This window comes from Eubalaena glacialis, chromosome 15, assembly GCF_028564815.1.
Source record: "Eubalaena glacialis isolate mEubGla1 chromosome 15, mEubGla1.1.hap2.+ XY, whole genome shotgun sequence".
Taxonomy (NCBI): domain Eukaryota; kingdom Metazoa; phylum Chordata; class Mammalia; order Artiodactyla; family Balaenidae; genus Eubalaena; species Eubalaena glacialis.
Window position 1 is genome coordinate 90,381,907 of NC_083730.1, and position 25,445 is coordinate 90,407,351.

The following is a 25,445-nucleotide window of genomic DNA, read 5'->3' on the forward strand; positions in this document are numbered from 1 at the left end:
AAATTCCCTCCATCAGTTGACGTAGCGTGTCTAAGAGCTTGCACTCTGCCACAGATGAGTTCTTCAAGCCTCAGTTTATTCATTTGCAAAATGGGTAATACTCATAGCAACCTCGTAAGATTGTTGCGAGTTTTAACATCGTTATGAAAGTAAAGCATGTAGGACGATGCATTCGGTTAGCTTTTCTTACTATCCAGGTAGACCTAGAGCAGGTGTTCTCTCCCTGGGGTGATCGTATCTCTGCCAGGGGACATTTGGCAATTTTTGGAGACATTTGTGGTTGTCACCCTCAGAGAGAGGGTGAGACTGGCCACACAGGTGGCTCATGGCTACCATGTTGGACAGCACACAGGTAGGGCATTGGAGGCACAGGTGTAGGACATTTCCATCATCACAGACGTTCTTTGGGAAGCAAAGACCCAGAGGCTGCAGCTGGTAGGAACTAAGCCACGCATTCGTCCCTAGGTTGATAGGCGGAAATTAATGCTTGGGACTGGCCAAGAAAGAACAGGTTGTTCTGACCCTCTGTCTTAAGCTCCCAAGAATACTGTGCTCTGATAAAAGACTTTTGCAAAAGATAAGACCGTTTATTCATGAGTCAGATTTTACTTGAGCCAAGGGAGGCTCCATCTGGATTTGTTTAACTGAGAACAGAGGTTTTGAAGCCCTAGGGATCCTGCAACTGGGTGTGGATGGCTCTTGCATTGAAGAAAAGTTTCTGGCCAGCTCCATGAAGCACAGGGTAGAGAAGTCCAGACTGGAATCGCGTATCTGGTTGGCCTTGGGACAGATTTAGATCTGGAAAACAGTTCTCCTCCTGCCTTAGCTTTTTCTACTGCCAGATATTAACATTTCTGCCCTGCTTTGACCTCTCACCTGAAATCCATCTGAGAATAAGGATTTGGTCTCAGGCAAAAAAATTGTTTTCTCCGGGAGGAGAGGGGTCCTGTGATCGGCGGAGGGAGGTCCAAGAGGGAGGGGATGTGTGTATGCCTGTGGCTGAGTCAGTTCGCTGTGCGGCAGAAACTAACACCACACTGTAAAGCAACTATACTCCAATAAAAAATAATAAAATAAAATGACAAGTTACTCAGCAAAAAGCACTAGGATAATTGACAAGGAAATTGACAAGGAAATTGACACCTTAGTGTGTGATTCCAAATCAGAAAAGGAAAATGAAGAGGAGAAAATACCTGACATGTAACAATGTAACAGACTTACTCCAAAACTCAAACTCATTAGCCTTCCAGCTTCATCAGATCCCCTGAGCTCTCCAGGGAAGACAGGTGTGGTGGTGGCCAGCAGGTCTCATCCTGGGGCTCCAGCGACATCCCTCCCCAAACTCCTGTATTGACCCACGTAGCTGGATCATCCCCATCCTTGCTGCCTGGTTTCCTCTATAATTAAGCCCTTTCCTCCTCACTCCAGTGTTCAGGGTGGCGGCTGCTGCTTTTGAAATAAAGCTTCCATGTTGTGGGGAAGCTCTTACGAGGCTGGAGTTTCAAAGAGAAGCTGTGAGGCACCTAGTCCCCTCAGCAGGACAGCTCCAGGCCTTGTGTCCTGGGTCCCAGGACGTTAGGATCTCAAGTGACATCTTTAGGGAGAAAGCCAGGCTGATGGTGCAGCGGGTGGTCCAGGGCACAAGCTACTGGAGAGAGCTGTGCACACACAGGAGGGGCAGAGCTGTTTAAGGCTGTCATTCTGGAAGCTTCTACCCCATTCTCCTCTTCAAGACAGAAAAAATCGAAGCCCCTTGTCTACACACTTCTGGGGGTTAATACGTTCCACTTGCCCAGCATTCCACAGATTCCTGTCTGCCTGATGTGCGCCAGGCACTGGGCTAATTCCTGTATTTGTGGGTTTTCCAATGTAATTCTCCTGTAAGAGCAAATCTGGGATGCTCTTCTCTCCCTGCCCAACACACCCCAGCTGGCTTCTCTGACCTTGTATCTGCCAACCTTCCTTCTGCTTCTACAGCAGGTCAAAATATTCCTACGTTAGGGTCTTTGCATAGTATAAGAGAGCAGTAAAGGATCAGGGCTTACTGTACTGGACACTTGAAATTTGCAAAGGTAATAGATTCTAAATTAAATCTTCTCAACAGGTACACACAGACAATGGTAACTATGTCAGGAGATGGATAAGTTGTTTAGCTTGATTGTGGTGATCTTTTCACAGTGGATACATATATCAAAACATCAAGTTGTGCATCTTAAATAGATACACTTTGATAATGTCAAAGATATCTCAATAAAGATGTTTTTAAAAAATCAAAGAAAGATTTTTTTTCTTCCAAAAAATTATGTTGCGTCTAATTTTCCTTTTAGCAGTATGTGCTGAGATGATGCAGATGAGGCCCTGATCTCCTACAGGTTATTGGACATAATTATATGAGACAAACTTTTAAAAAGAGAAGGAAAGAAAGACAGTTGAATAAAATTCTTGTCTATTAGTATCTGGGAATTGCAAGAGGTCACAGAGAGAAAGAAGGCTTGATCACAGACCTCAAGAACTTTCTTTTTAATTCCAAAATGAAAGAACTGAAATAACTTTCCACCAATTAAATTGGCAAAGTTTTTTTTAAAGGGAACGTTTCTGGAGCTAGAGAACTGCTTTCAGATCCAAGTCCAATCCAACTGGCTGTGTGAGCTTGGACAAGTTAGCCAACCTCTCTGTGCCTCAGTTCCCTCCCCCACCCCGTAAAATGGTTTAGTGAAGACAAAAGGAATCAGTACCTATGTCTTCTTAGCACAGAGTCTGGCATACAGCAGGCACTTAATAAATACTAGGTAAGGAAGATAAGAACATCTTCCTGGAAATTTCTTCCCCCCAAATATCTCAGAGCCACCACCTTCCTGATAGTAGGATCTGTCTAGACATCACTTCCCCTGCTTGTTCCCTTATTTTATTTTTCTCATGGCATTTATTGCCCACATTTACCTTATTGTTGACCTGTTACCGTCTATCCCCACACTCCCCAAAACGGAACTTCCTTAACGAAGTCTCCTTATCACTCACTTCTGCATCTCCGGTGCCTAGAAAAATGCCTGGTGCATAATAGCAATGCAGGAAGTATTTATAGAAAGAAGGAATCCTCGTTTGCTAGATGAGGTATAGTGAGGGGTCAGGCACGACTCAAATGCAAGCCTGGCCACACATGTGGAGCCTCCAGCGAGGAAATCCGCTTTCCTCTGGGCCTGACGACCCTGGCGAGAGTCCTGCTGTCCAATTGACCCTCATGGGCCAGACCTAGAGCGTCACCAGCTCCCGGGTGGACCAGAGCCCTGAGCTGAGAACCACTCGGCATCTCCAAGTCCTGGCAGCATTTTGCATTGTCAGCTGGATAAAGTGTGACTTATCACAGAACAGATTTCTGTTTGGCCATCCGTAAGTGAGAGGCAGGGAGCAAAGAGGAGGAAAGCAGAGACATTGTCTCAGAAATACTGCTTAGCCCTGCCTTCCCTCCCTTTTTCCTTTTCTTCTTTTCCAGAGATGTCTGAAAGGTAGCTGTCAGACACTTTAGTAGTGAAGGAACTGCTGAAATGGCAACAGATCTCCTGCAAACGTAAAACTTCCTGACAGCTGCGGGGGGAGTGCAAATTGTGGGTGAGATGCTAGATAAGCCAGAAGTTCTTTGGGAGAACAGGACACAGAGAAAGGAAAGCGTTCTCCCAGCCCAAAGCTGGGGCCAGGCGGAAGTCAACGCCCCTGGATGAGAAGCTCTGACTCGGAGAATTCCCGAAACCGTGGGCCCTTCCTGAACCTGGGAGCAGGGCTCTCCCAATCCTGCTTTCCTCCCAGCCCTGCCGTGTCCTCCCCACTGCCTAAGGAGGAGAGAAAGGAGGTAGGATAAAGGGGGAATGGAGTGGGGAGGACAGGAGAGGGAATATGAGCCCTCCTGAGAGGTACAGGCAGCGTCCTCTTCACCCCAGCTCTTAGCAGAATAACTCGGTCAGCTCTGCTGTGTAACAAGTGACCCCAACATTCAGTTGTTGAAGGCAATGATCATGTCCTCTTGCTTATGCGTTTGCAGGTCGTCTGGTGGTCTGTGGGCCTGGCTGGGGTGGACCCCCTCCCTGCAGGTTGGGCTATGATCTGTCCAGGTGCCTCATTCCAGGGCTGGGCTGAGAGGTCTCAGCTACTTTAAGTTCCTCTGGTGGCAAAGTTCACAAGAGCTGGCAGAAATACACGACAGGTCTTCAGCCTGAGCTAGGAGAGAGGTTGGTCGTCACCTTTCTCTGCATTCTCTTGGCCACAGCTAGTCACATGGCCCAGTTTGCCATCAATAGGAAACAGAGTCATTCTCCCACCATAGAAGAAAAAGGATAAGAATCAAAGCCAACAACTCAATTAGCACCGAACCAGTGGGCACCATGGTGAAGAGCAGAGCTCTGGGGTTGATGGTGTTTAAGTTCTGACTCACTGACCACCAGCTGTGTGACCTTGGGCAAGTTACATCACCTCTCTGTCTTTTGTTTCCTCATTTGAAATATGGATGTGATTTTAAAAATGTAGCCCTGTCATATGTTCACGGTGAGGATTCAGTGAATGATCCATGTTACCTCTTAGAATGGTTCCTGCTTTACTGCAAGCCCTCAGAGAACATTGGTCGCTTTTATAAAGCATGAAGTCACCAGTGAGCGTCCATCTCCTCGTGCATGTTCCCACGTGTGAGCATTGGGTGGGTGAGCGTCAGGTGCAAGGTGGGAGGAGCAGCCCTGAGTGTCCCCTGAGGGAGAGAGTGGGGAGCCAGGCACCTGAGCGCCTTTTCCCCACCAAGGGCACATGCCATGGTTGCCTTGGCAACACTCTGCCCTGGGGATGTTGAAATGGTTTCTGGCCATTTAATTCTCCATTGAGAGAACCTCCTGTTGTTCACCAGTAGTTTGCATGAAGAAATAGTCTGCCAAACAGTCTCCCGGGGCGCGGTCTGCAGCCACCCCTGCAGCCTGCCACAGCAAGGAATGCTCAGCCTGGCTCTTGGTGGGTGGAGGGTTCACACTTGGCATACTGCCAGTGGGGACATTGTGCAAAAGTTAAAATTAAGAGAATAATAGCAAAATAAGTAAATACATTTGGGCAGTTAGCTATGACGGGTGGTGAGATGGGGAAAGATGGGAGAAAGCAGGACAGAAGGGGAGGGAGCCTGCTGCGGGGTATGGGCACCTTTGAGGCTGGCTTTCAATACCTCCGAGGACAGCTGCAGCCCACTGTCCCTCCCAGCAGCGCCCCCCAGACTCCCCAGTCTGGTCTCTGAGACCAGCAAGACATCACGGTAGAAAACTCAAATGCTTTCAGGGTTCAGGCTGCTAACAAAATTGAATGCAATGGTTTTCCAATGCTGGTAACTAATTTGCTATTTTAAAAACACCATGCAGGTCAAATGTGACCCACAAGCTCTGAGTCATTCATTCATTCATTCATTTTTCGACATATATTTCATGAGCACCTGTTATGTGCCAGGGGCCATTTCAGGCACTAGGGGTTACAACAGTGAACAAAACAGACAAAAATCCCTGTCATCCTAGGACTTTATGTTCTGGTGAGGGAAGACAAATAAAAACCAAAATAAAAGGTAAAATGTATAGTGTATGAGATGGCAATAACTGATAAGAGAAAAATAAAGCAAAGAAGAGGGTCAGGTGTCTTGGAAGAGTTGCAACTTTACATAAAAATATCTGAGAAAGGATCTCTCAGAATTTACAGACGGGCTTTCCCGACTGCGGCACTGTCGACATTTGGGATCGGCTGATTCTATTTGTGGAGCTGTCCTGTAGGATAGTGTAGGGTGTTGGGCAGCACCCTTTGCCTCTGCCCTTAGATGCCAGTTGCCCATCTTCAAATTGTGACAACCTCCTTCCCTAGTTGTGACAACCAAAAAGATCTCCAAAGATTGTCCAATGTCCCCTGGAGGACACAGTGGTCCCAGTTGAGAACCATTAGATTAAAGACCTAAAGGAAACAAGACAGGGATGTCCACTCTCGCCACTTTTATTCAACATAGTTTTGGAAGTCGTAGGCACAGCAATCAGAGAAGAAAAAGAAGTAAAAGGAATCCAGCTCTGCAGCATAATTTAAGCGCCGTAGGGGCTGTGGTTGTCACACTGTACAAGATGGGTTTCCCTGAAGCTGCCCGTTCTTTTAGAACTCATCAAATTGAGGCTACTCCAACCAGCTCTGCAGTTGATGTATTTAAGGCAAATCTAGTCTTTAAAGAGATTGAGAAGAAGCTTGAAGAGGAAGGGGAGCAGTCTGTGAAGAAAATCGGTGGTATATTTGCCTTCAAGGTGAAGGATGGCCCTGGAGGTAAAGAAGCCACCTGGGTGGTGGACGTGAAGAATGGCAAAGGATCAGAGCTCCCTAACTCGGATAAGAAGGCTGACTGCACAATTACAATGGCTGACTCGGACTCACTGACTTTGATGGTAAAATGAATCCTCAGTCGTCCTTCTTTCAAGGCAAATTGAAAATCACTGGCAACATGGGTCTGGCTACGAAGTTACAAAATCTTCAGCTTCAGCCAGGCAAAGCTAAGCTGTGAAGAACTCCCTTTGCCTACCTTTGAAAATCAAGATGAGATATATAGATATATATCCATATGTTTCATTGTCAGAACTTAGATTGAAAGTACACATTGGCAAATAGCATGAGATTTGTTTTTAAATGGGTGTGACCGATCCTGTTTTAGAACCTGATGGTGTACTACTGCTTTGCTGAATTGCATACAACTGTGCATTATAAAGTTAATATGGTAATTATGGTTTGGGGTAAAATTGAGTTTTAGAATAAAATTAGGAATAGCAAAATCCCAAAATGTAGACAAAAGCTCTTATTTTGCTTATGAAGTATATTTGAGAATTATTCTGCTGAAGATTCAATTTAAGTTTTCCTTGGGAGAACTAGGGAAGAAACAGAACACCAGTAGCTGGCCAGTAATTAGTGTTGTGCACTTAATGACCTTAATCTATTTTCCATTGATAATTTTTAAAATTCTGTACTGGGATTTAAAAAAAAAAAAAAAATTTTGCATTTCATGCCATCAAAACGGTATTTTCTTCCCAAATCAAAGAAATATGATCAAGGCTTGGGAGAAAAAATCTATAGCTGAACACAGGCCTATTTTTTAAAACAAAAATATTTTTTAAGTGAGTTTCCTTCTTGAAAAAAAATCAATGTATTAGAATCATAAAACACTGTTGTTAAAAATAATTGAACAGGGGCTTTCCTGGTGGCGCAGTGGTTAAGAATCTGCCTGCCAATGCAGGGGGCGCGGGATCGAGCCCTGGTCTGGGAAGATCCCACATGCCGTGGAGCAACTAGGCCCGTGAGCCACAAGTACTGAGCCTGCGCGTCTGGAGCCTGTGCTCCGCAACAAGAGAGGCCACGATAGTGAGAGGCCCGCGCACCGCGATGAAGAGTGGCCCCCACTTGCCGCAACTGGAGAAAGCCCTCGCACAGAAACGAAGACCCAACACAGCCAAATATAAATAAACAAATAAGTTAATTAATTAAAAAAATAATAATAATTGAACAAATAAAGTTTGCTTTGAGATGCACAGTTTTCAAATTATAATCTCGGATTAATTTAATTAAATTTGTAAAGCTCTCCTTCCTTTGTTATAATTTTCCTTTTTCATATGTTTAGTTTAACTAGCCACATTTAATTTACCTTCCTAGTTTTTTTTCTTTAATTCAACTTAAAGGAATATTACTTTTTATTCCCTTTTTTTTTTTTTTAAGGTAAATTTCATATCAGACTTTGGCATATGATGTGTTTTCCCTACTTTTACCTTCCTAGTTTTTCTAATGTTAATGTTATTTCTAATAACTCGGTAAGATATGGAGTAAAATAATGTTTTTTGGAAGAATGTTTAATAGAAAATTAAAATAGCTCTTCCTCAAAAAAAAAGGAATCCAAATTGGAAAAGAAGTAGAACTGTCACTGTTTGCAGATGGCATGATACTATTCATAGAAAATTCTAAAGACACTACCAGAAAACTACTGGAGCTCATCAATGAATTCAGTGAGGTTGCAGGATACAAAATTAATGCACAGAAATCTGTTGCATTTCTATACCCTAACAACAAAGGAACTTATATATACAAAACAGAAATAGACCCACAGACATAGAAAACAAACCTATGGTTACCAAAGGGGAAGGGCAGGGGAGAGAGAGATAAATTAGGAGTTTGGGATGAACAGATATTCACTACTATATATAAAATAGATAACCAACAAGGACCTACTATACTCAATATTTTGTAATAACCTATAAGGGAAAAGAATCTGAAAAAGAGTGTATGTATATAACTGAATCACTTTGCCATACCCCTGAAACTAACACAACATTGGAAATCAACTATACTTCAACTAAAAAAAAAAAGCCCTAAAGGAGATGAGGAGCAAATCATGCAGACACCTAGGGAGGATGCTTCAGATGGAGAGTAAGCAAGTGCAAAGGCCCTGCGGCAGGAGCGTGTCTGGTGTGTTCAAGGGCCACATCAGGGAGGAGCTTGGACTCATTCAAGGGTTTTTCCTGAGTTTAAAAGGGGGCCACAATTCTCAAAAATTTTTAAACATTAGTCCCAGATTAAGAAGCTGGGAAATGGGGGACTTCCCTGGCGGTCCAGTGGTTAAGACTCCAAGCTTCCAATGCAGGGGGCACGGGTTTGATCCTTGGTCGGGGAACTAAGATCCCACATGCCTCGCGGTGTGGCCCCCCTCCCCCCCAAAAAAAGAAGATGGGAAATGTTAGAGAAGAGGTCTCTGTGTTGGATATGCTGTTTGTCCCTCCAGACCCCTCTGCCCTTCTCCCACCCTGCTCTGGGAGGCTAACTTTTGTAGATTACATCCCAGTCATCCTCAGGGTTTCCACGAGGCTGGGGGCAGGGGGAGGCACCCCCAGGCACTGGAGGGTGGGGAAACTGAGGTCGGTCTGTTTTATTCCTCTGGGCCCCTTGCAGCACGGTTGTGAGTTGACATTGGCTGCATTTTCTGCCAAGGTGGGCAGGCCTCTCGAGCAGGGACAGTGCCCAAGCTGGGCACAGACACCAGCCCTTTAAGGGCCCACCCTAGGCTGGTATCACCTCATTTTAGCTAATTACATCTACAGAGACCCTATTTCCAAATCAGGTCCTACTCGGAGGTCCTGGATGAGCATGGATTTTGGAGAACGCTATTCAATCCACTACCCCGACCTCTGTCTCTGCTGGGCTTTGCCATCTCTTGCTGGTTTCCTTCAACCCTACCCACACCTTTGTAAAGAGTCCCTCTGTTAAACTCTCCTAAGTTCCAGGTAGCATGTACTATCTGTTCCCTGACCAGATGTGCAATGTTCCGGCCTGAGTGGGCTGCTTTGGGAATGGGCCAAGAGAGCGAGGGCCAGGGCAACTGGCGGAAGGGATCTGAGCTGGCCCACGTCAGAGTCAGCGGTCAGTGGCCTCTCTCGGGGCCCCTTTCCCTGGTCCCCCAGCCCACAGGAATGGAAAAGACCCTAAGACTCACATGGCAGGAAGGGCGATTTCCAAGGCCACAATCTCAGGATACTATCTGTTAAGACAACACGACTGAAACAGTCTGATCAAATCCTGCACTGACTGTCATAAACCGGTTCTGTTCTTCACCCCTCTTCTCCACCTTGGGCAAGCTGCAACCTCAGTGAGCCTCAGTTTTCTCATCTCTAAAATGGGATCCTGATGGCTGTCCAGAGCTCCAGAAAGGACCGAGGGTGAGAATGATGGGGAAAGCACATGGCAGATGTAAAAGAAGGCATCAGGACCGTGTAAGAGCATTTGATAGTTTATGTTAACAGAGCAGGTACACACACTCAGGTGTACAAGAAATGTAAATCGTTTGTCTGTATTTGAACTTAATTTCTATTCTCAACCCCTAGTCTCCGAAGAGGCAAAACCTATTAGAGTTAGATTTCTGAGCATATTAAGTTGGAAATGCTAATTAGAGAGCCAAGTAGAGATGTTGAATAAGCACTTTGTTATCTGGAGGTCGGATGTGGGGAGTCATTAGCACAGAGATGGTATTTAAAGCATCAGAGCTAAGTGATTACAATAATGAAAGGAGTATATATGGACTGAATGTTTGTGTGACACCCCCCAAATACCTATGTTGAGATTTTAAACCCCAGTGTGATGGTGTTCGGAGGCAGGGGTTTGGGGAGGTGATTAGGCCACGAGGGCAGAGCTTTCATGAATAAATTAGTGCTGTTATAAGAGGCTCCAGAGGGCTCACTCACCCCTTCCACCAAGTGAGGACACAGAGAGAAGACAGCCATCTATGAGCCAGGAATGGGCCCTCCCCAGACACAGACTCTGCTGGCGCCTTGATATTGGACTTCCCAGCCTCCAGACTGTGAGAAATAAATGACTGTGGTTTAAGCCCCCGGCCCCATCTCTGGGTATTCTGTTATTGCAGCCCCAAAGGGCTAAGACAGGATATTTAAGCTGCCATGGAAACATAGAAGAAGGGGCAATTGCGTTATTTCAAGGAGTGAGTCTCTAATTGTGGTCCCCAGACCTGAAGCATCAGCGTCTCCCAGGAACTTGTTAGAAGTGCAGATATGGCACCCCCCCCAGACCTGCTCAACCTGAGACTTTAGGAGTGGGCACAACAGTCTGGGGACACTTGACAAGCCCCCTCTGACGCTCGTCAAATTTGAGAACCCGCTTGGCCGAGGGCATCCAGACAAAAATCGCATTGGATGTTGATGGCTGACTGACAGATGCCTTTTGCTTTCTTCATGGAAAGTGGTCCCCAGCTTCTCCCCTAGGAAGCAGGCAATGTCCTCAGGAAGTTGCCAAGGCCTGAGTGACAACAGAAGGTGTCAGCTGACCGTAGGTCGCTCAACCAGAACCCACCCTAGCCCCTCCAAGTCCTTAAAAGCAGGCATCAGTGGCTGGTTCCATGGCCACCAAGCGTTCAGAAGGGAGAGTTTGAATGTCAGAGCAGGGGCCAGCGGGCAGTTTTCTCAGTGGGCAGCCCACCCACCACGAGAGAGAAAAAAGATTCCCAGAAATGGAGCCAAGGGGCTGGAAAGATTCTCATAGGGGTTTGGGGTTCCTTTTTTGCAAATGAGCCAGCTTGTTTTGTGATAACCGTGGTTCCCACTGCTAGCCACTTAGGAAATGATGGATGCATCCTGAGACTTGCCCAGACATTTATGGCACCTTCAGGAATAACAGTGACAATGGCTCTATCATGCCCCGCTGCTTCACACCCTTGGCGTTCCTCTTAATTATTTATATATTCTGGAGCAGCCAGGTTCCTTCCCACCAGAGCTCAGAAAGGTAATAAATGAGGAAAGTCAATGGTCTGTAAATTACAACATTGATTAAAGAAGTGATTACTGATATAACTCTTGCTTGGCTATTATGCTAATGCCTGCCCGGATCCAGGACAGTGTTTACATGCTAATGACAAATCTGGGACAGGGAAGAAAATTGGTTTCCACTCTTAATCAGTATGTACACATTTTTAAACCACTCTTGACCATGAGTGAGAAGATCCATCCATGTGTTCCCCTGCCACTGTCCCCAGCAGATGGAGGAAATTCGCTCAGCCCAGCCCTCTCCACCTGCCGCTGCAAACAGAAGTGCGAGCTGAAGATGAAAATTGGGCCCAGAGTACCCATCCATAGTCCCTAGAAGCTGGGGAAAGAGAGCGCGATCACAAGAGTTCATTGCTCCGCGTTGGATGTTATTTAACCGGGGCCGTAGCCCCCCCTGAAGGAAATGCTGCTCCTTCCAGCGTATATAACCTGGACGGGAGACAGATAAGCAAATTGGCAATTACAGCTTAGTGTGGTGAATGCTGGGTGAAGAGTCCATGTGTGACTTCATTAACTCTGAAATGCTACACAAAACTGTGTGTATATGCATTTCTATGGCAAGAATTAGCTTTATGTGTATTCTCAAAGGAGTTCATGACTGCTAAAAGGTTAGGAAACACTGCTCTAGAGCTTTCTGGAAGTTTTCAAATTAACTTCTTGTGTTTCCACTGCTCTTGGCTCCATCTTGTCTCAGTCTTTCCCCATATCTCCTTCGCCCCAAGATCTTTGTTTGGTTGTCTTGAAGCAAGTACCCCATGAAGAAAGGGCCGTGTTCAGGCATCCATCCAGCTGTCCATCCATCTGTCCTTCCATCCATCCATCCATCCATTCACGCATGCACCCATCCATCCATCCATTCACCCACCCATTCATCCATCTATCCATCCACTCATCCATTTATCCGTCCATCCATTCATGCATCCATCCATCCACCCACCCATTCATCCATCTATCCATCTGTCCATCCACTCATCCATTTATCCGTCCATCCATCCATCCATCCATCCATCCACCTGTCCATCCATTTATCCATCCATTCATGTATCCATCCATTCATCCATTCAGTATCCACTTTGCTGAGCTCCCACTTCATGAGCAGCTGGTATGAGGAACCAAGAGATCAAAGAAGAAAAAGATGTACTTACTGCCTTCGAGGATTTTACAGTTTTGCAGTTGAAAATGTGAATTTTACACATGGGGCTAGTGTAAATCCCATCCCATACACTTGGCTATGCAAGATGGGTCATGTTTCTCTATAACCCAACTTGATTTCTCTTTTCAGTTTTCAATTCATTATGGCAACGAAACATCATCCGAGGCTAATTTCTGGAGACTTAACTAGTATGAAGGCCTTGGGGAGGGGGCATTCTGTTCACAGTTGCTAGGGCACACCCATTATCATTCGGAGTCCACATGGGTTACCTCTGATGTGGTCCCCCCCCCGTGCACTCGGCTCCTTGCAGCCTCCTCCCAGGGGGCACGGGTATCCTCCAGCTGTTTCTTTGCCACATGAGAATATCCGTGGGGCTGTAAATAGATGCATCTTCCTAAGGGTTTAGGCATTGGAACACAAAATCTAGACGCTTGAAGACTTTTATTTTCTTTGTCTCTGTGTCTGTTTTGCTTTGTGCTCTGTCTTGTCTCTTTCCTGAGTCCATGATCTTCTAGAAATGGGAACAGTGAAAGGAGGAAATTCAGGGGAAGGAAACATAAGTTGGTCATCACTAATGAGATTCTGCCATTCACAGGATGAAGGGTAACAGTACAGATACACAAACAATCCTAGGGCCTCGGGGGAGGTGCTGCAAATAGGGAGGGAAGGGTGTTCCCAGGGAAAGGGAACTACATGTGCGGAGGCCTGAGCGTTCTCCTGATGGGGAGCCATCAGAGCTGCATGTGATTGGAGCAAGAGCGTAGGAACTGGAAGAGCCCTGCTAGAGAGAAAGGCGGTACAAGCCCTTCAGATCCTGGGAGGCTGGATGGGGCGGGACGTGGGTGTGGCTCATCTTCTGAGCAGACATCAGCCTGGAGAACAGACACCTCTGTTCTCTGTACTCAGAGGTGCCCAAATCACATTCCCTGGGTCCAGCCAGAGTTCAGTCCCAGCTGCAGTTCTGTGCAGGTTCAAGTTAACTTGGTGATTGCTGCTTCTCGCAATCTGCTTCTACTTTCCATCCCAGGGCCTGTGTCTCAGCCTAAAAGTGTGGGGAAGTTAACTCACAAAGCAGCCCTCACTCAAAGAGAGACAGGAGAGGAGCTGGTAGATAATATTCCTGCCTCTCATACCGCAGGTGGACAATTCTGTATGCTTTCCATGAGGCCCAGAAAAATGGAGCCTGATGGTCACAGCAGCAAATGCAAAGATGTACCTTTCTACCAACTTTTCTTATTTCTCTGATTCCCTCAGTCTACTCCCTGGTACCCCCTTCCCTGGGGTCACCTCCCAAGTAAACCAACCGCACTGAATCCTTGTCTCAGGCTCTGCATTGAGGGGAACCTAAATCAAACATGCGTGCTTTGCTAGAGAAAAGGACAAATGGCAGAAGAGTGGTCTCCAGGGCCCCAGGAACTTCTCCTACTCCATCCCCTCTCTGTCTTGGCAGGTGTCCGACCGCTGCGACTACGTCTTTGTCAATGGCAAAGAGATGAAAGGCAAGGTGGACACGGTGGTGAACTTCACATACCAGCACCTGAGCGCCCCCCTGCACATCACCGTGTGGGTGCCCCGGCTGCCCCTGCAGATCGACGTCTCTGACACGGAACTGAGCCAGATTAAAGGCTGGAGGGTCCCCATCGTGGCCACTAAGAGGTAAGCCCGGGACGGGGAGACGCATCAGAGCTGTGACAGCAACGGCCGAGGACACTGACCTTAACGCTAAAGGAGCCAATGCAGGGCCCAGTGCAGAGTAGGTGATGCTGTTACCATGGTGATTACATGATGCAACGCATACATGCCTACAGCCTAACAACAACCCTCTGGGGAAACCAAGGCCCAGGGTAACCCAGCCAGGCAGGAAGGCTGCTGAGCGGCTGGGTCAGCATGAGATCCAGTCATTTGCGCTCTACACAGGCTCCTAGTAAACTGTCTCCTGCAAGTGGCCCCTCCAGAATGAAGCCACAGAAGTAACACGATTTTCTAGGCCCTCCACCCCCAGGGAATTTAAGTTTGGGTTTATTTTCTCTAAGCAAAACGATGAATCCTTTTTCTGTGCTGGATGAATATCTATACACTTGAAAAGCTCTATGCATATCAAAATATTGGGTAAAGTCTACTTGCATTTATACTGGACCATGGGGTTGCTGTCTCCTCTTAAACCTAAACAAAAGCCTCTAATTTATTCTGACTCTGGATTGTCTCATGTAGGAGTTTGGGGTCTTGTTTTCTCAGCTCTGTGGCCCTCAGTTTAGCTAAATAAGAGTTGTTGCTGAATTCCGGTTTCCTGCATGGAATCTTCCATCTTAAACCACCAGGACTATTTTCCTGACAGTCTCCCAGGCACCAGGGTCTTGATTTTTAAGGGGCAACTGGAGTCCATCTCAAGATGGATAAATGGAACAGTGAAATGGTGAATCCATTTCTACAGGGTAAACTTGAAGGCATTTGTCCTGACGGGGAGGACAGCCATGACTCCAGCCAAGACTTCAGACCATTTAGTGGTCACGAGTGGCCAAGATATGGGTTCGTTCCATGTCCCTGAAGAAGGCAGACCTGACACTTGCTGGGTTCAAATCCAAGCTCAGCTACTTTCTTGCTTTGTGAGTTTGGGCCAGCCACCCAATCTCTCTGCCTCAGTTTCCTCATCTGGACATAAGAATAATTACAGTTTTGCCTCACGGTGTTATGAGATTAAAAGAGTCCATCCATGCAGAGCTTAGGATAGACACATCTCAAGAGCATCATACCACTCTGCCCAATAGACCTTTCTACAGTGGTGGAATGTTCTAGACTCACAATGTCCAGCATGGTAGCCACTAGCACGAGGGGTTATATGGAGTGACTGAGAAATTTAATGTTTTGATTTGCTTAATTTTATTCATTGAAATTAAGTTGTAAATAGCCATGCATGGTTCTCTGCTACTTTGTGGACAGTGTAGGTTTAGTAAATATTAGTTCTTCTATCTTTTATTTGTCAATAAATGTCTTCAAAAGAGAGATGGGATTTTTTGTGGGTTACGTATATAAGGAGGGATAGGATGTGGAGAAATCCTTCGGGTCATGCTGTTTAGTGGAGAGAGATATTCACCTTTTCTTCTCAATTAAGTCTTACCTTCCTCCTTTGGCAAGTACAATAAAGCTTGCTTCTCTGCATTATTAAAAAAAAGAGAGAGAGAGAGAGAGGTGTTTCACCCTTTGTGCTGCCCGGTGATAGAGCTGGTGCTCCTGTGTGGTCCTGAGGCTCCTGCCTGGGATGCTGTCTCTTGTAGGTTGACGGGGGCACCTGCCTCGTGACTCGAGAGCATCTTGGATTCCATCCCCTGACCTGAGAGCCTCTTCTCTTTTCCCACCAGGCCCACGCGAGACAGCGAGGATGAGGATGAGGAGGAGAGGCGGGGCCGAGGCTGCGCCCTACAGTACCAGCATGCCACCGTGCGGGTCCTCACTCAGTTTGTGTCTGAGGGCGCCAGCCCCTGGGGCCGGCCAAGGCACCTGCTCAGTCCCGACTGGCAGTTCGACATCACCCACCTGGTTGCAGACTTCATGAAGCTGGAGGAACCCCATGTGGCCACTCTCCAGGACAGCAGGATCCTGGTCGGGAGGGAGGTTGGCATGACAACCATCCAGGTAGGAAGCCGGAGCTGGGAACTTCTGCACGCCCATCACCGAATGTGGTACCCAGCCCTGGGGGAGGCTCACTAGATGGGCGGGTCTTCGTGGCCAATTCCTTGTCTTCATGATGGCATCCTGGGGCCCCCGAAAGGTGAGCCTGGACCAGCTCTTTGAGCCCCAAGCTCCTTCCAAACAGAATTGAGAAGGTGGTGGCCACACCCCTTAGCACCGCCATGACCCCATCACTGCTGCGTACTCCATTCCCGCCACCCCACCCGCCCCACCCTGACTCTGCTCCTCCACCCTCAGTGCCCCCTTTCCAGATGCGCACCTCCCACACCCTCTTAGGACCTTCCCCCATCTCTGCACTGCTCCTACCGGTGACCAAAGAAGGATGCGTCCCTTCTTCCCTTCCTCCCTTCTTTCCTTAAGTCAGTCTGTCATTCTGTCATATAGTCATTCGACAAACTCTCTTCAAAATCCTACTGCCTCTTTTGCTCAAGGAAATGTATAGAATAGTGGGATTTCAGGACAGATGACAGGGCATGAGGGCCTTTTAGTCAACCCATCAAGTTCCACCCTACTGACTCCACCTTTTTGGCTTTTTGTTTGTTTGTTTTTTAATTTTATTGAAGTAGAGTTGATTTACAGTGTTGTGTTAGTTTCAGGTGTACAGCACAGTGATTCAGTTATACAGATGCATATATCCATTCTTTTTCAGATTCTTTTCTCATATAGGTTATCACAGCGTATTGAGTAGAGTTCCCTGTGCTCTACAGTAGGTCCTTGTTGGTTACCTGTCTTACAGGTAGTCGTGTGTGTGACTCCACCTTTTTGGAATGTCATCCTGGATCCTTTCACAGCCACCCCAGGTGGAAATGATAGATACGTTTCTACCATTTCACCTGAGACATCTCAGGTCCTACATGTGGTTTATGAGATAAGGCAGAAAGTAACATTTCAGCAGAAGACACATTGTGCTGGGGGCCCGAGGGGAGAGTAAACTATTTATAATTCAGGTCTCCAATTGATTCCGTAATTCACCTAGAATGGGATTTGGGCTGTGCAGAGTCAGTCTGTGTGCGACTCTTCACGGGTCCATGCAGCAGGATTGTCACGTACGGTTGACCAGGTTGTGTGGTACGCAAGAGAGCCTCATCTAAAGGGGGAGGGTCATTTCCTTTCAAAGACAGAATGGAGGGCTTCCCTGGTGGCACAGTGGATAAGAAGCTGCCTGCCGGTGTAGGGGACACGGCTTCGATCCCTGGTCCGGGAAGATCCCACATGTCGTGAAGCAACTAAGCCCGTGCGACACAACTACTGAGCCTGTGCACTAGAGCCCGCGAGCCACAACTACTGAGCCCACGCGCCTAGAGCCTGTGCTCCGCAACGAAGGTAGCCCCCGCTCGCTGCAACTAGAGAAAGCCCAAATGCAGCAACAAAGACCCAACATAGCCAGAAATAAATTAATTAATTTTAAAAAAAAAAAAGACAGAATGGATTTTAATTTTTATGTCCGTTTTCCAAAAGATAGAGCTAAAGTGTCTCGGGGAGGGGTGACTTTATCTGATTCTCACAAAGGCCCAGTACGGGCTAGTGTATATAGTGAAGTAGATGTGTAGCTCCTTCACACTATATTCTGGACCCTGTTTAGGATGGAGGGAAAGGTTCCAACATCCAGAAGCAGGTGTGACGGATTTATCTTGTGTCCTGCCCAGGTGCTGTCCCCATTGTCTGACTCCATCCTGGCCGAGAAGACAGTAACCGTGTTAGATGACAAAGTCTCGGTGACAGACCTGGCCGTCCAGTTCGTGGCTGGGCTGTCTGTCACCCTGCACCCCAGCACAGAGAACAGCAAGGCCGTCACGGCTGTGGCCACAGCTGAGGAGCTGCTGAGAACCCCCAAACAGGTCGGGGCCTGGACGCCGGAGGTCGAGGGGAGCAAGGCTGGTTGCCACACCTGCTTCAGCCAAAGGGGAGGGAGGTGGGAGGAACGGGGGCAGGGTGCCCAAACCACATTCCAGGATGGAGTGATTCGGGCTGTGTAAAGTGCACGTGGTTACATCATCCAAGAAGTGGGGTCTGTGGTGAACCAGAATAATGGTACCCAGTGCACAGGGATGGATTAGCCATCCGTGCAACGAACTGTCAGAAGCCTAGCAGCTTAAGACGACCACCACTACCGTTCACAGCTCTGCGGGTCAGGAGTCCAGGTGGGCTCAGCTGGGTCATGTAGGGTAGGGGTAGGGGACATGGCCATGCTCCTGGGTTCACAGGCTGAGAGCAAAGCCTCTTATCAGGATGCTCTGGGGAAGAATCTGCTCCTGCACTCACTGGTGTGGTTGGCAGAATCCAATCCTCTGTGCAGCTGAATGCCTGAGGTTTCTGTTTCTTTGCTAGCTGCTGGCTGGGAGCTTCTCTCTGCTCCCTTCTCTCTGCCCACACCTCCCCCCTCCCCATCACCTTCAGAACCAGTAACGGTGCGTGGAGTTCTTCTCGTGCTTTCAACCTCTGACTTTCCCTCTGCCACCAGCCAGGGAAACTCCTCTGCTTCCAAAGGCTCCTGTGACTTCAGCAGACTCACCCAGCTCAGCCAGGAAGCTCTCCCTAACTTCAACTGTGCATATATAACATCATCATGGGAGGGACATCTCGTTATGTTCCCAGGTTCCAAGGATTAGGGCGGACCATTCTAGAAGTGCTGCGCGTTGCTACCTGGTATGGTTCCAGAGCATCACCAGCTGGGACCTGGAGTCGGTTCCCATCCTGGCCCAGCTCCCGGTACTGGGGCCTCTGCTCACCTCTCCTGGGGGCAGGAAACTGGCCTGGCGTTTGCTGGTTTAGAAAGAGTAGAGCAAGCAAAGTGGGGAGACAAAGCAGAAAGCATGAAGCTATTTGCTGAGAACTGGTAATTAATCAGGGGATAACTGACACTGCCACCACCCTGGCATGGGGCAAGGCCACCCATCAGTATCCAGCCTCACCCATCTGTCTTCATTGGCTGATGGTAATTGGAGCGCCCCGGCGCTGCCTAAGGGGATCTATGGATGGAGTTCATTCAATTTGCAGACATGACTCTTGAAAGAATAGGAGCTCTAAATCATGCCTGGACGTGTGTTAGTTTAAGTATTTCAGAATTTCTCATCTTTGGGGAATTGTGTTGGCTTCTCCTGAGACAACCCCTATGTTCCAACCTCGCTGTCATGAGCTAATGGAAGGACTTGGTCTCAATCACACAGCAGGGATGATGGAGATGGAGGTTGGCAAGCCCGCGGGGTTCTGAGGGCTTAATTCGGATTGCCTGCCATTCAGGGGGCTTGTTTGATGTTAAGTTCATTCTCCGTCTAGAGTTGATGAAGAAAAATGAACTCAAGGCGAAAAGTCAGCCAAGATGAACTTACATGCTGCGTTAACAATGTTTTATCTCAGCCCTTGGAGTGTGGAAGGCTGGCCCCTTGTTCTTGATATTTCCAACTTTGAAATACAAAATCTGAAAGATGGCTGTGCCGTGAATATGAGGGCAGTTGCACTCCCTTGTGCCCTATTAGTGCTAAAGAAAAAAGCTAGGCTAGTGAAGTGAAGTGAGGTCTCCCCCGACATGAATGCATTCGACTGAGGCTTTAGAAGAGGGCCCGTCCGATTGTACGATTTGTACGTTGATGAAGCTAAAGGAGAGGAGGGCGGTGGGGAAAATTCCTGAACCAGGCGTGTCTTAGCTTTGATTTCCCCCAAAAGCTGAGCCTGAGATGAGAATCCACGTACAAGGACTTCATTTGGGCGGTGAAGGGAACACCAGAAGGGCGTCGGGAAGTGAGGGAAGGAAGGGAAGACAGCCAAAAGAGTGTGTTCCCAACTCAGCCACCACTGTGGGCTACTGGAGCCTGGGTCTCCTGGGGAAACCGTCAGCCAGTGTAGAAAAGGCTGGAGAGTCATTGTACCTGAGGGCAAGGAAGCTGGGCTATTTATCACGCCTCCCGTCAGCCCTTAGTGGAGGGCTGCTTCTGGAGGGTGTTAATTTCTCAGCATTTCTGGCTGCGGGCATGACCACGTGGGTTCCAGAGGCCAGAATGCCCTCAGGCAAAACCACCTTGCGGGCTTGACAGCTGAAAGTTAAGCAGGCAGGTATTGTAGGAAAGTGGGCAGGTGCCAACAGCAAGCACATGCCATCTTTAGATTTCGTGAACGTTCTCACTCACTCATAACAGGAAGCTGGTGATAGTCTGGGCTTTTCCTTACAAGTGATAGAGGCCTAACTCGGGCTGGTTGAGTCAGACGTCAGGGTTTATCAGTTCATGTCCAAGCGTTTGCATCTTCAGGTAAAGCTAGATCCAGATGCTCCAGTGGTGTCATCAGAAACTTTCATTTCTATTATTGGCACTTGCCCTCAATTCTGGAAAATGTCCAGCCCTTATTTCTTTGACTATTGAAGTTCTCCCAAATTCTTTGCTTCTGGAACTCCTAACAGAAAACCGTTGGTCATTCTCATTCTCTTTCCCATTTCTTTCAACCTTCCTTTCCTATGTTTCATCTCTTTATATTCCTGTGGTTACATTCTGGGTAAGTTTCTTGGCTCAGTCTCCCATTACACTAATTCTCTCCTCAACCATGTCTAATCTGCTCTTCAAACTCTCCACTGAGTAATTAATTTCAAGCAGAGTATTTTTCATGTCTAGAAGTTCTGTGTGGTTCTTTCCACAGCTCCCTGTTCTTTTTCCAGTGACTCCCACTCTTTCAGTGTAGTTTCTACTCCTTTTTACTCTAACTATTGTTTTTCGGCTTATTTTTGTTGTTGCTTTGTTTTATTTTATAGTCTTTTTCATTTGTTTTATTATCTCGAATCCTCCGTCTGCTGATCTTTCTATGTGAAATTCTTACGGTTTTCTCTCATGGTAGAGCCTTCCCTTCTAGGGATTGTAATTTTTTTTTATCATGAGCACCTCTTGAGCTGTGGTTGCTTTGTTTTATATGGTTCCTGAGGAATTCCTGTGCAGTTTTGCATGTGTATGGGTCCAGTTTCAAGTAAATGTCTTGCAGCTCCTTCACCATCAGGTGTTATAACTTCAGACTCCCCACTCCTGGGGAAGGCGTGAGGTTCTGATTTCCAAGGGAGACATTTTCACACCCAGTGCTCAGCGCACAGACAAGCATCACTGATGTGCCTCTGGCCCAGTGGGTAGGCTTTCTCACCCCCATATGTGGAGAGGAGTCCCGGCTTTACGTAAAAGGTTTCACCCCAATCTGACACATGCCTAGTTGGGCATCACCATCCCAGCCACTGGCTGGTAGGTCTTCTGAGCAGCTCTGCACGCCCTCAAGCCATCTCAGTAACAGTTACCTATTTGTACCACTCTAGTATGCCTTCTCTTTTCATTTCTGATTCCTGGGAATTTGCATCTCTTATTTGTATATTTTTACCTAGTTTTTAACTAGTTTATACTTAGCCAGTCTTCTTTGTTGTTGAGACGTGCTCTTAAGATTCTCTCTCTCTCTCTCTCCCCCTCCATCTCTTAACTTTCTCTCCCTTGTGCTGGCCTCAGGTTCCAGCAGACTGTCCCTAAGTAGTTGCAGGATGGCCACTCCCCATTCCAGCTTGCATCCCAACTCAGTAGTTCCAGGGGAAATAAATTATGCTCTAATTCCAACAAAAGCCCAGAGATCACGTCCCATTGGCTGGTTTGGGTCATGTGCCTCTTTCTGAGCCAATCACTGTGAAAAGAGTAGGAAAATGTTCTGATTGGCCAGACCTTGGACACATGCCCACCTCTGGAACTGGAGAGGAGGGTCCCTCCCACCCATACTCCTCAAACTCTGAATGGAGAAAAGGCATGGTTCTGAAAGGAAAATTAGTGTTCTAGCCCCCATCGGAAAGGAGGAATGGAAACTGGTCAGGCCAAATAGATGTCCATCCCAGACCCTATGGTTTAGGTATTCACATTCCCACTTTCAGTTGGGGAAACTGAGGCCCAGAAGAATTGGTTTAAAGAAAAATGTTCCCGGGGAAATAGTGGATCCATGTATTTAATTCAAAACTCCCACTTCAAACCCTCTGCCCTTTGCCACGGTGTCCAGAGGCCAGGATTAGAGGAACACAGGATCCTTTACCCGCAACAGACCCCTGGGGTTCTGTTAGCTCTTCCCAACCATGAGATCACTGCCCATTTCCTTCCCCCGTCTGCACCCTGCTTCACCTTCATAACACCCATCAGCTTGCCCAACAGGAGCTATCCTGGCCATTTCACAGCCGGTGCCAACCCATCTCCCTCCTAACCTCCAATCGCCTTCCTTCCTCCCTGTACATTGAACTGTACATTAAAAAGTAAAACTTAGGGAATTCCCTGGCGGTCCAGTGGTTAGGACTCTATGCTTTCACTGCTGAGGGCCCAGGTTCAATCCCTGGTCGGGGAACTAAGATCCCACAAGTAATGTGGCAGCACAGCCAAAAAAAAATTAAAAATAAAGTAAAATTTAGCACATCAAACTTACACAGAACTAACCAGGAAACATCCCAGCCTGCCACGATAAACAGCCGTGTATTGTTTACTCTCTGTCAGTCTTCTGTCCAAGACTACTCAGTGTCTGGCACACGGCCTGACACAGAAGAGGCTTTTAATACATGTCCCTGAAATGATCAGATGAATGAAAATTGGACCACTCAATGTCTGTTCTTAGAGGACAGGGAAGAATTCCAGACACATCTCAATTGTTTCCTTCAACCCCTGGCCTGGTCAGTGACCTCAGAGTCAAAGGCAGCCAGGAGACTGACCAGCAACCGTGGTTAAAACTCGAGACGAACTGACTGTACTCAAACCCAGCTCTGTCAGTTGGCGGTGGAAACTTGGGTGAGCCTCGGGTCCCCCCTGTGATCCAGTCTACTCACCTGTAGAATGAGAAATGTAGATAACAGCAGGTACCTTGTATACTGTTGTGGTGATTCAGTGAGTTGATCATGAAAACCACTTAGAACAGTGGCTGGTACCCAGGAAGCACTATGGACACCTTAGCTACCATCACCACCGCGGTAGGTGGAATAATGGCGCTCCATAGATGGCCACGTCTGATTCCTAGACCCTGTGAGTACGTCACCTGATGTGTCAGAGGGGACTCTGCAGATGTGATTAAGGATCTTGAGATGGAGAGATTACCATGGATTATGCGGAGAATGGAACATACTGAACTCAATGTCATCACAAGGGTTCTGATAGGAGGGAAGAGGGGGCATCAGAGTGAGGCATAGATCATGTGAAGACCCAGCAGACACGCTCAAGTGACGTCACTGGTAATAAATTCAATGGAATAAATAAATAAATAAATAAATAAATAAATAAATTTCAATGGAGCCTAAATTCAGTGAGGGCTTTTCATGGGGTCTTTTCCCTGGGTAAGGATTACACTGTAGCTGTCATTGCCTGTCTACATTGGTTCTTGTTTCCATTAAGATGACTCTCGGATCTTGATATAAAACCTGGATTTTTTTTCCCCAGGTTCATCAGCCACCAGGTCTGGATTTTAAGTCCTGCCCCTAACTCTTTGGGTTCTGTTCTAGAATGGGGGCAGGCGCGATCCCCAGAGAAGAGGCGTCTCCCCCCTCTCGCCTCCCCCGTGGTTTTCTAACTGCCCCTCTCCCCGCAGGAAGCCGTGCTCAGCACTTGGCTCCAGTTCAGCGATGGCTCAGTGACACCTCTGGACATCTACGACACCAAGGACTTCACCCTGACCGCCACCTCCCTGGACGAGGCCGTCGTGTCCGTCCCCCAGCCCCGCTCGCCCGGGCGGCCCATTGTCACGGCCGAAGGGGAAGGCCAGGGACCCCTGGTCCGAGTGGACCTGACCATCGCAGAGGCTTGCCAGAAATCCAAGCGCAAGAGCGTCCTGGCCGTGGGCGTCGGCACTGTCAGGGTCAAGTTCGGCCAGAACGACGCCGACTCCAGCCCCGGTGGGGACCACGGGGAGGCCGAGATGAAGAACCACGCCAGCGACCGGCGCCACAAGGGCCAGGAGGGGCACTGGTACGGCAGCTCCTCCGCGGAGCGCGAGGAGGGGGCCCTCCGGAGGGGCAGCCCCACGGCCAAGTCGCTGCTGGACAACAAGGTGGGCAAGAACAGCCGGCTGGACGGGGGCCGGCTGGCGGGCGAGGGCCAGCTGCAGACCATCCCCATCGACTTCGCCAACTTCCCGGCGCAGGTGGACCTGCCGCAGGCGGGGGACGGGCCGGGGCCCGGCGACCTGGTGCAGACGCCCCGCGGCCTGAGCGACCTGGAGATCGGCATGTACGCCCTGCTGGGGGTCTTCTGCCTGGCCATCCTCGTCTTCCTCATCAACTGCGCCACCTTCGCCCTCAAGTACAGGCACAAGCAGGTGCCCCTGGAAGGCCAGGCCTCCGTGACCCACTCGCACGACTGGGTGTGGCTGGGCAACGAGGCGGAGCTCCTGGAGGACGTGGGCGACGCGTCCCCCCGGCAGGACGAGCACACGACCGTCATAGACGAGAGCAACCGTCTCCTGCTCAACGGAGGTTCCCAAAAGCACGGGCAGAGCCAGGTCCCCAGGCCCGCCGACTCCGGGGACAGGCAGGGCAGGGGCCAGACGCACGAGCCCCTGCACTCACCCACCTCCAAGAGGAAAAAGGTGAAGTTCACCACCTTCACCACCATCCCCGCCGACGACAGCTGTCCCACCGTGAACTCCATCCTCGGCGGCACCGACGAGGACATCAAGTGGGTGTGCCAGGACGTGGGCGTGGGCGCCCCCAGAGAACTCAGAGACTGCCTGGAGAAGTTCAAGGACAAAGCCTAGGCCCCTCTGGCGGAAGGGCCAGCGCTTGGACGCCCTCCTTCGGTTCCAGAGCAGATCTGGGGCTGAACAGGGAACCGTTGGGGTCCCCTTGGAAACCAGTTGGAGATTCTGAAGCCGGAAAGGGACATTTTTTTGTAATCAGAGGTTGATGACGGCAGATGTTCGCAAGTCGGCGGAATAAACTCGGGGAAGGGAGCTTCTGGAGACGTTTGACCTGCGCGGGGCCAAATTGGGAAGGTTATTTTGTGAGTCAAAATATAACCCAGACAAGCTACCAAAAAGTATTTGTTAAAAAAAAAAAAAATGCAAAAAGACAAATAAAAAGACAAGTAATCATCTGTTTATATTTCTAATAAAGGAGCAAAATATATTAAAACTAGGGCCTGCTAAGAGACATTTTCCGTTTTAATTCAATATTCCTTTTCCGAGGACAGCCTTGGACTGTCACCCTGGGCTTGGGGAGGAGACGTTTCTGAATATTGGTTGCCTCTCTTGGGATAGACCTGAGGATTTTTACATCTCTACTTAATCATCTTTTCTTT

The 25,445-nt window shown here is 48.2% G+C and overlaps 1 protein-coding gene and 1 pseudogene across 1 annotated transcript in view; both read left to right on the top strand.

Moving 5' to 3' along the window:
• TMEM132C (transmembrane protein 132C) overlaps positions 1 to 24,968 on the top strand; it is a 379,805-nt gene extending 354,837 nt beyond the window's left edge. The window contains exons 6-9 of the mRNA XM_061169897.1: positions 13,946 to 14,151; positions 15,852 to 16,125; positions 17,829 to 18,020; positions 23,740 to 24,968. Coding sequence (XP_061025880.1) covers positions 13,946 to 14,151; positions 15,852 to 16,125; positions 17,829 to 18,020; positions 23,740 to 24,903 — 1,836 coding nt within the window. The 3' untranslated portion in view covers positions 24,904 to 24,968. The remainder of the gene's footprint in view (positions 1 to 13,945; positions 14,152 to 15,851; positions 16,126 to 17,828; positions 18,021 to 23,739) is intronic.
• On the top strand, positions 6,099 to 6,570 carry LOC133075722 (sterol carrier protein 2-like; annotated as a pseudogene).
• Positions 24,969 to 25,445: the final 477 nt, after the last annotated feature.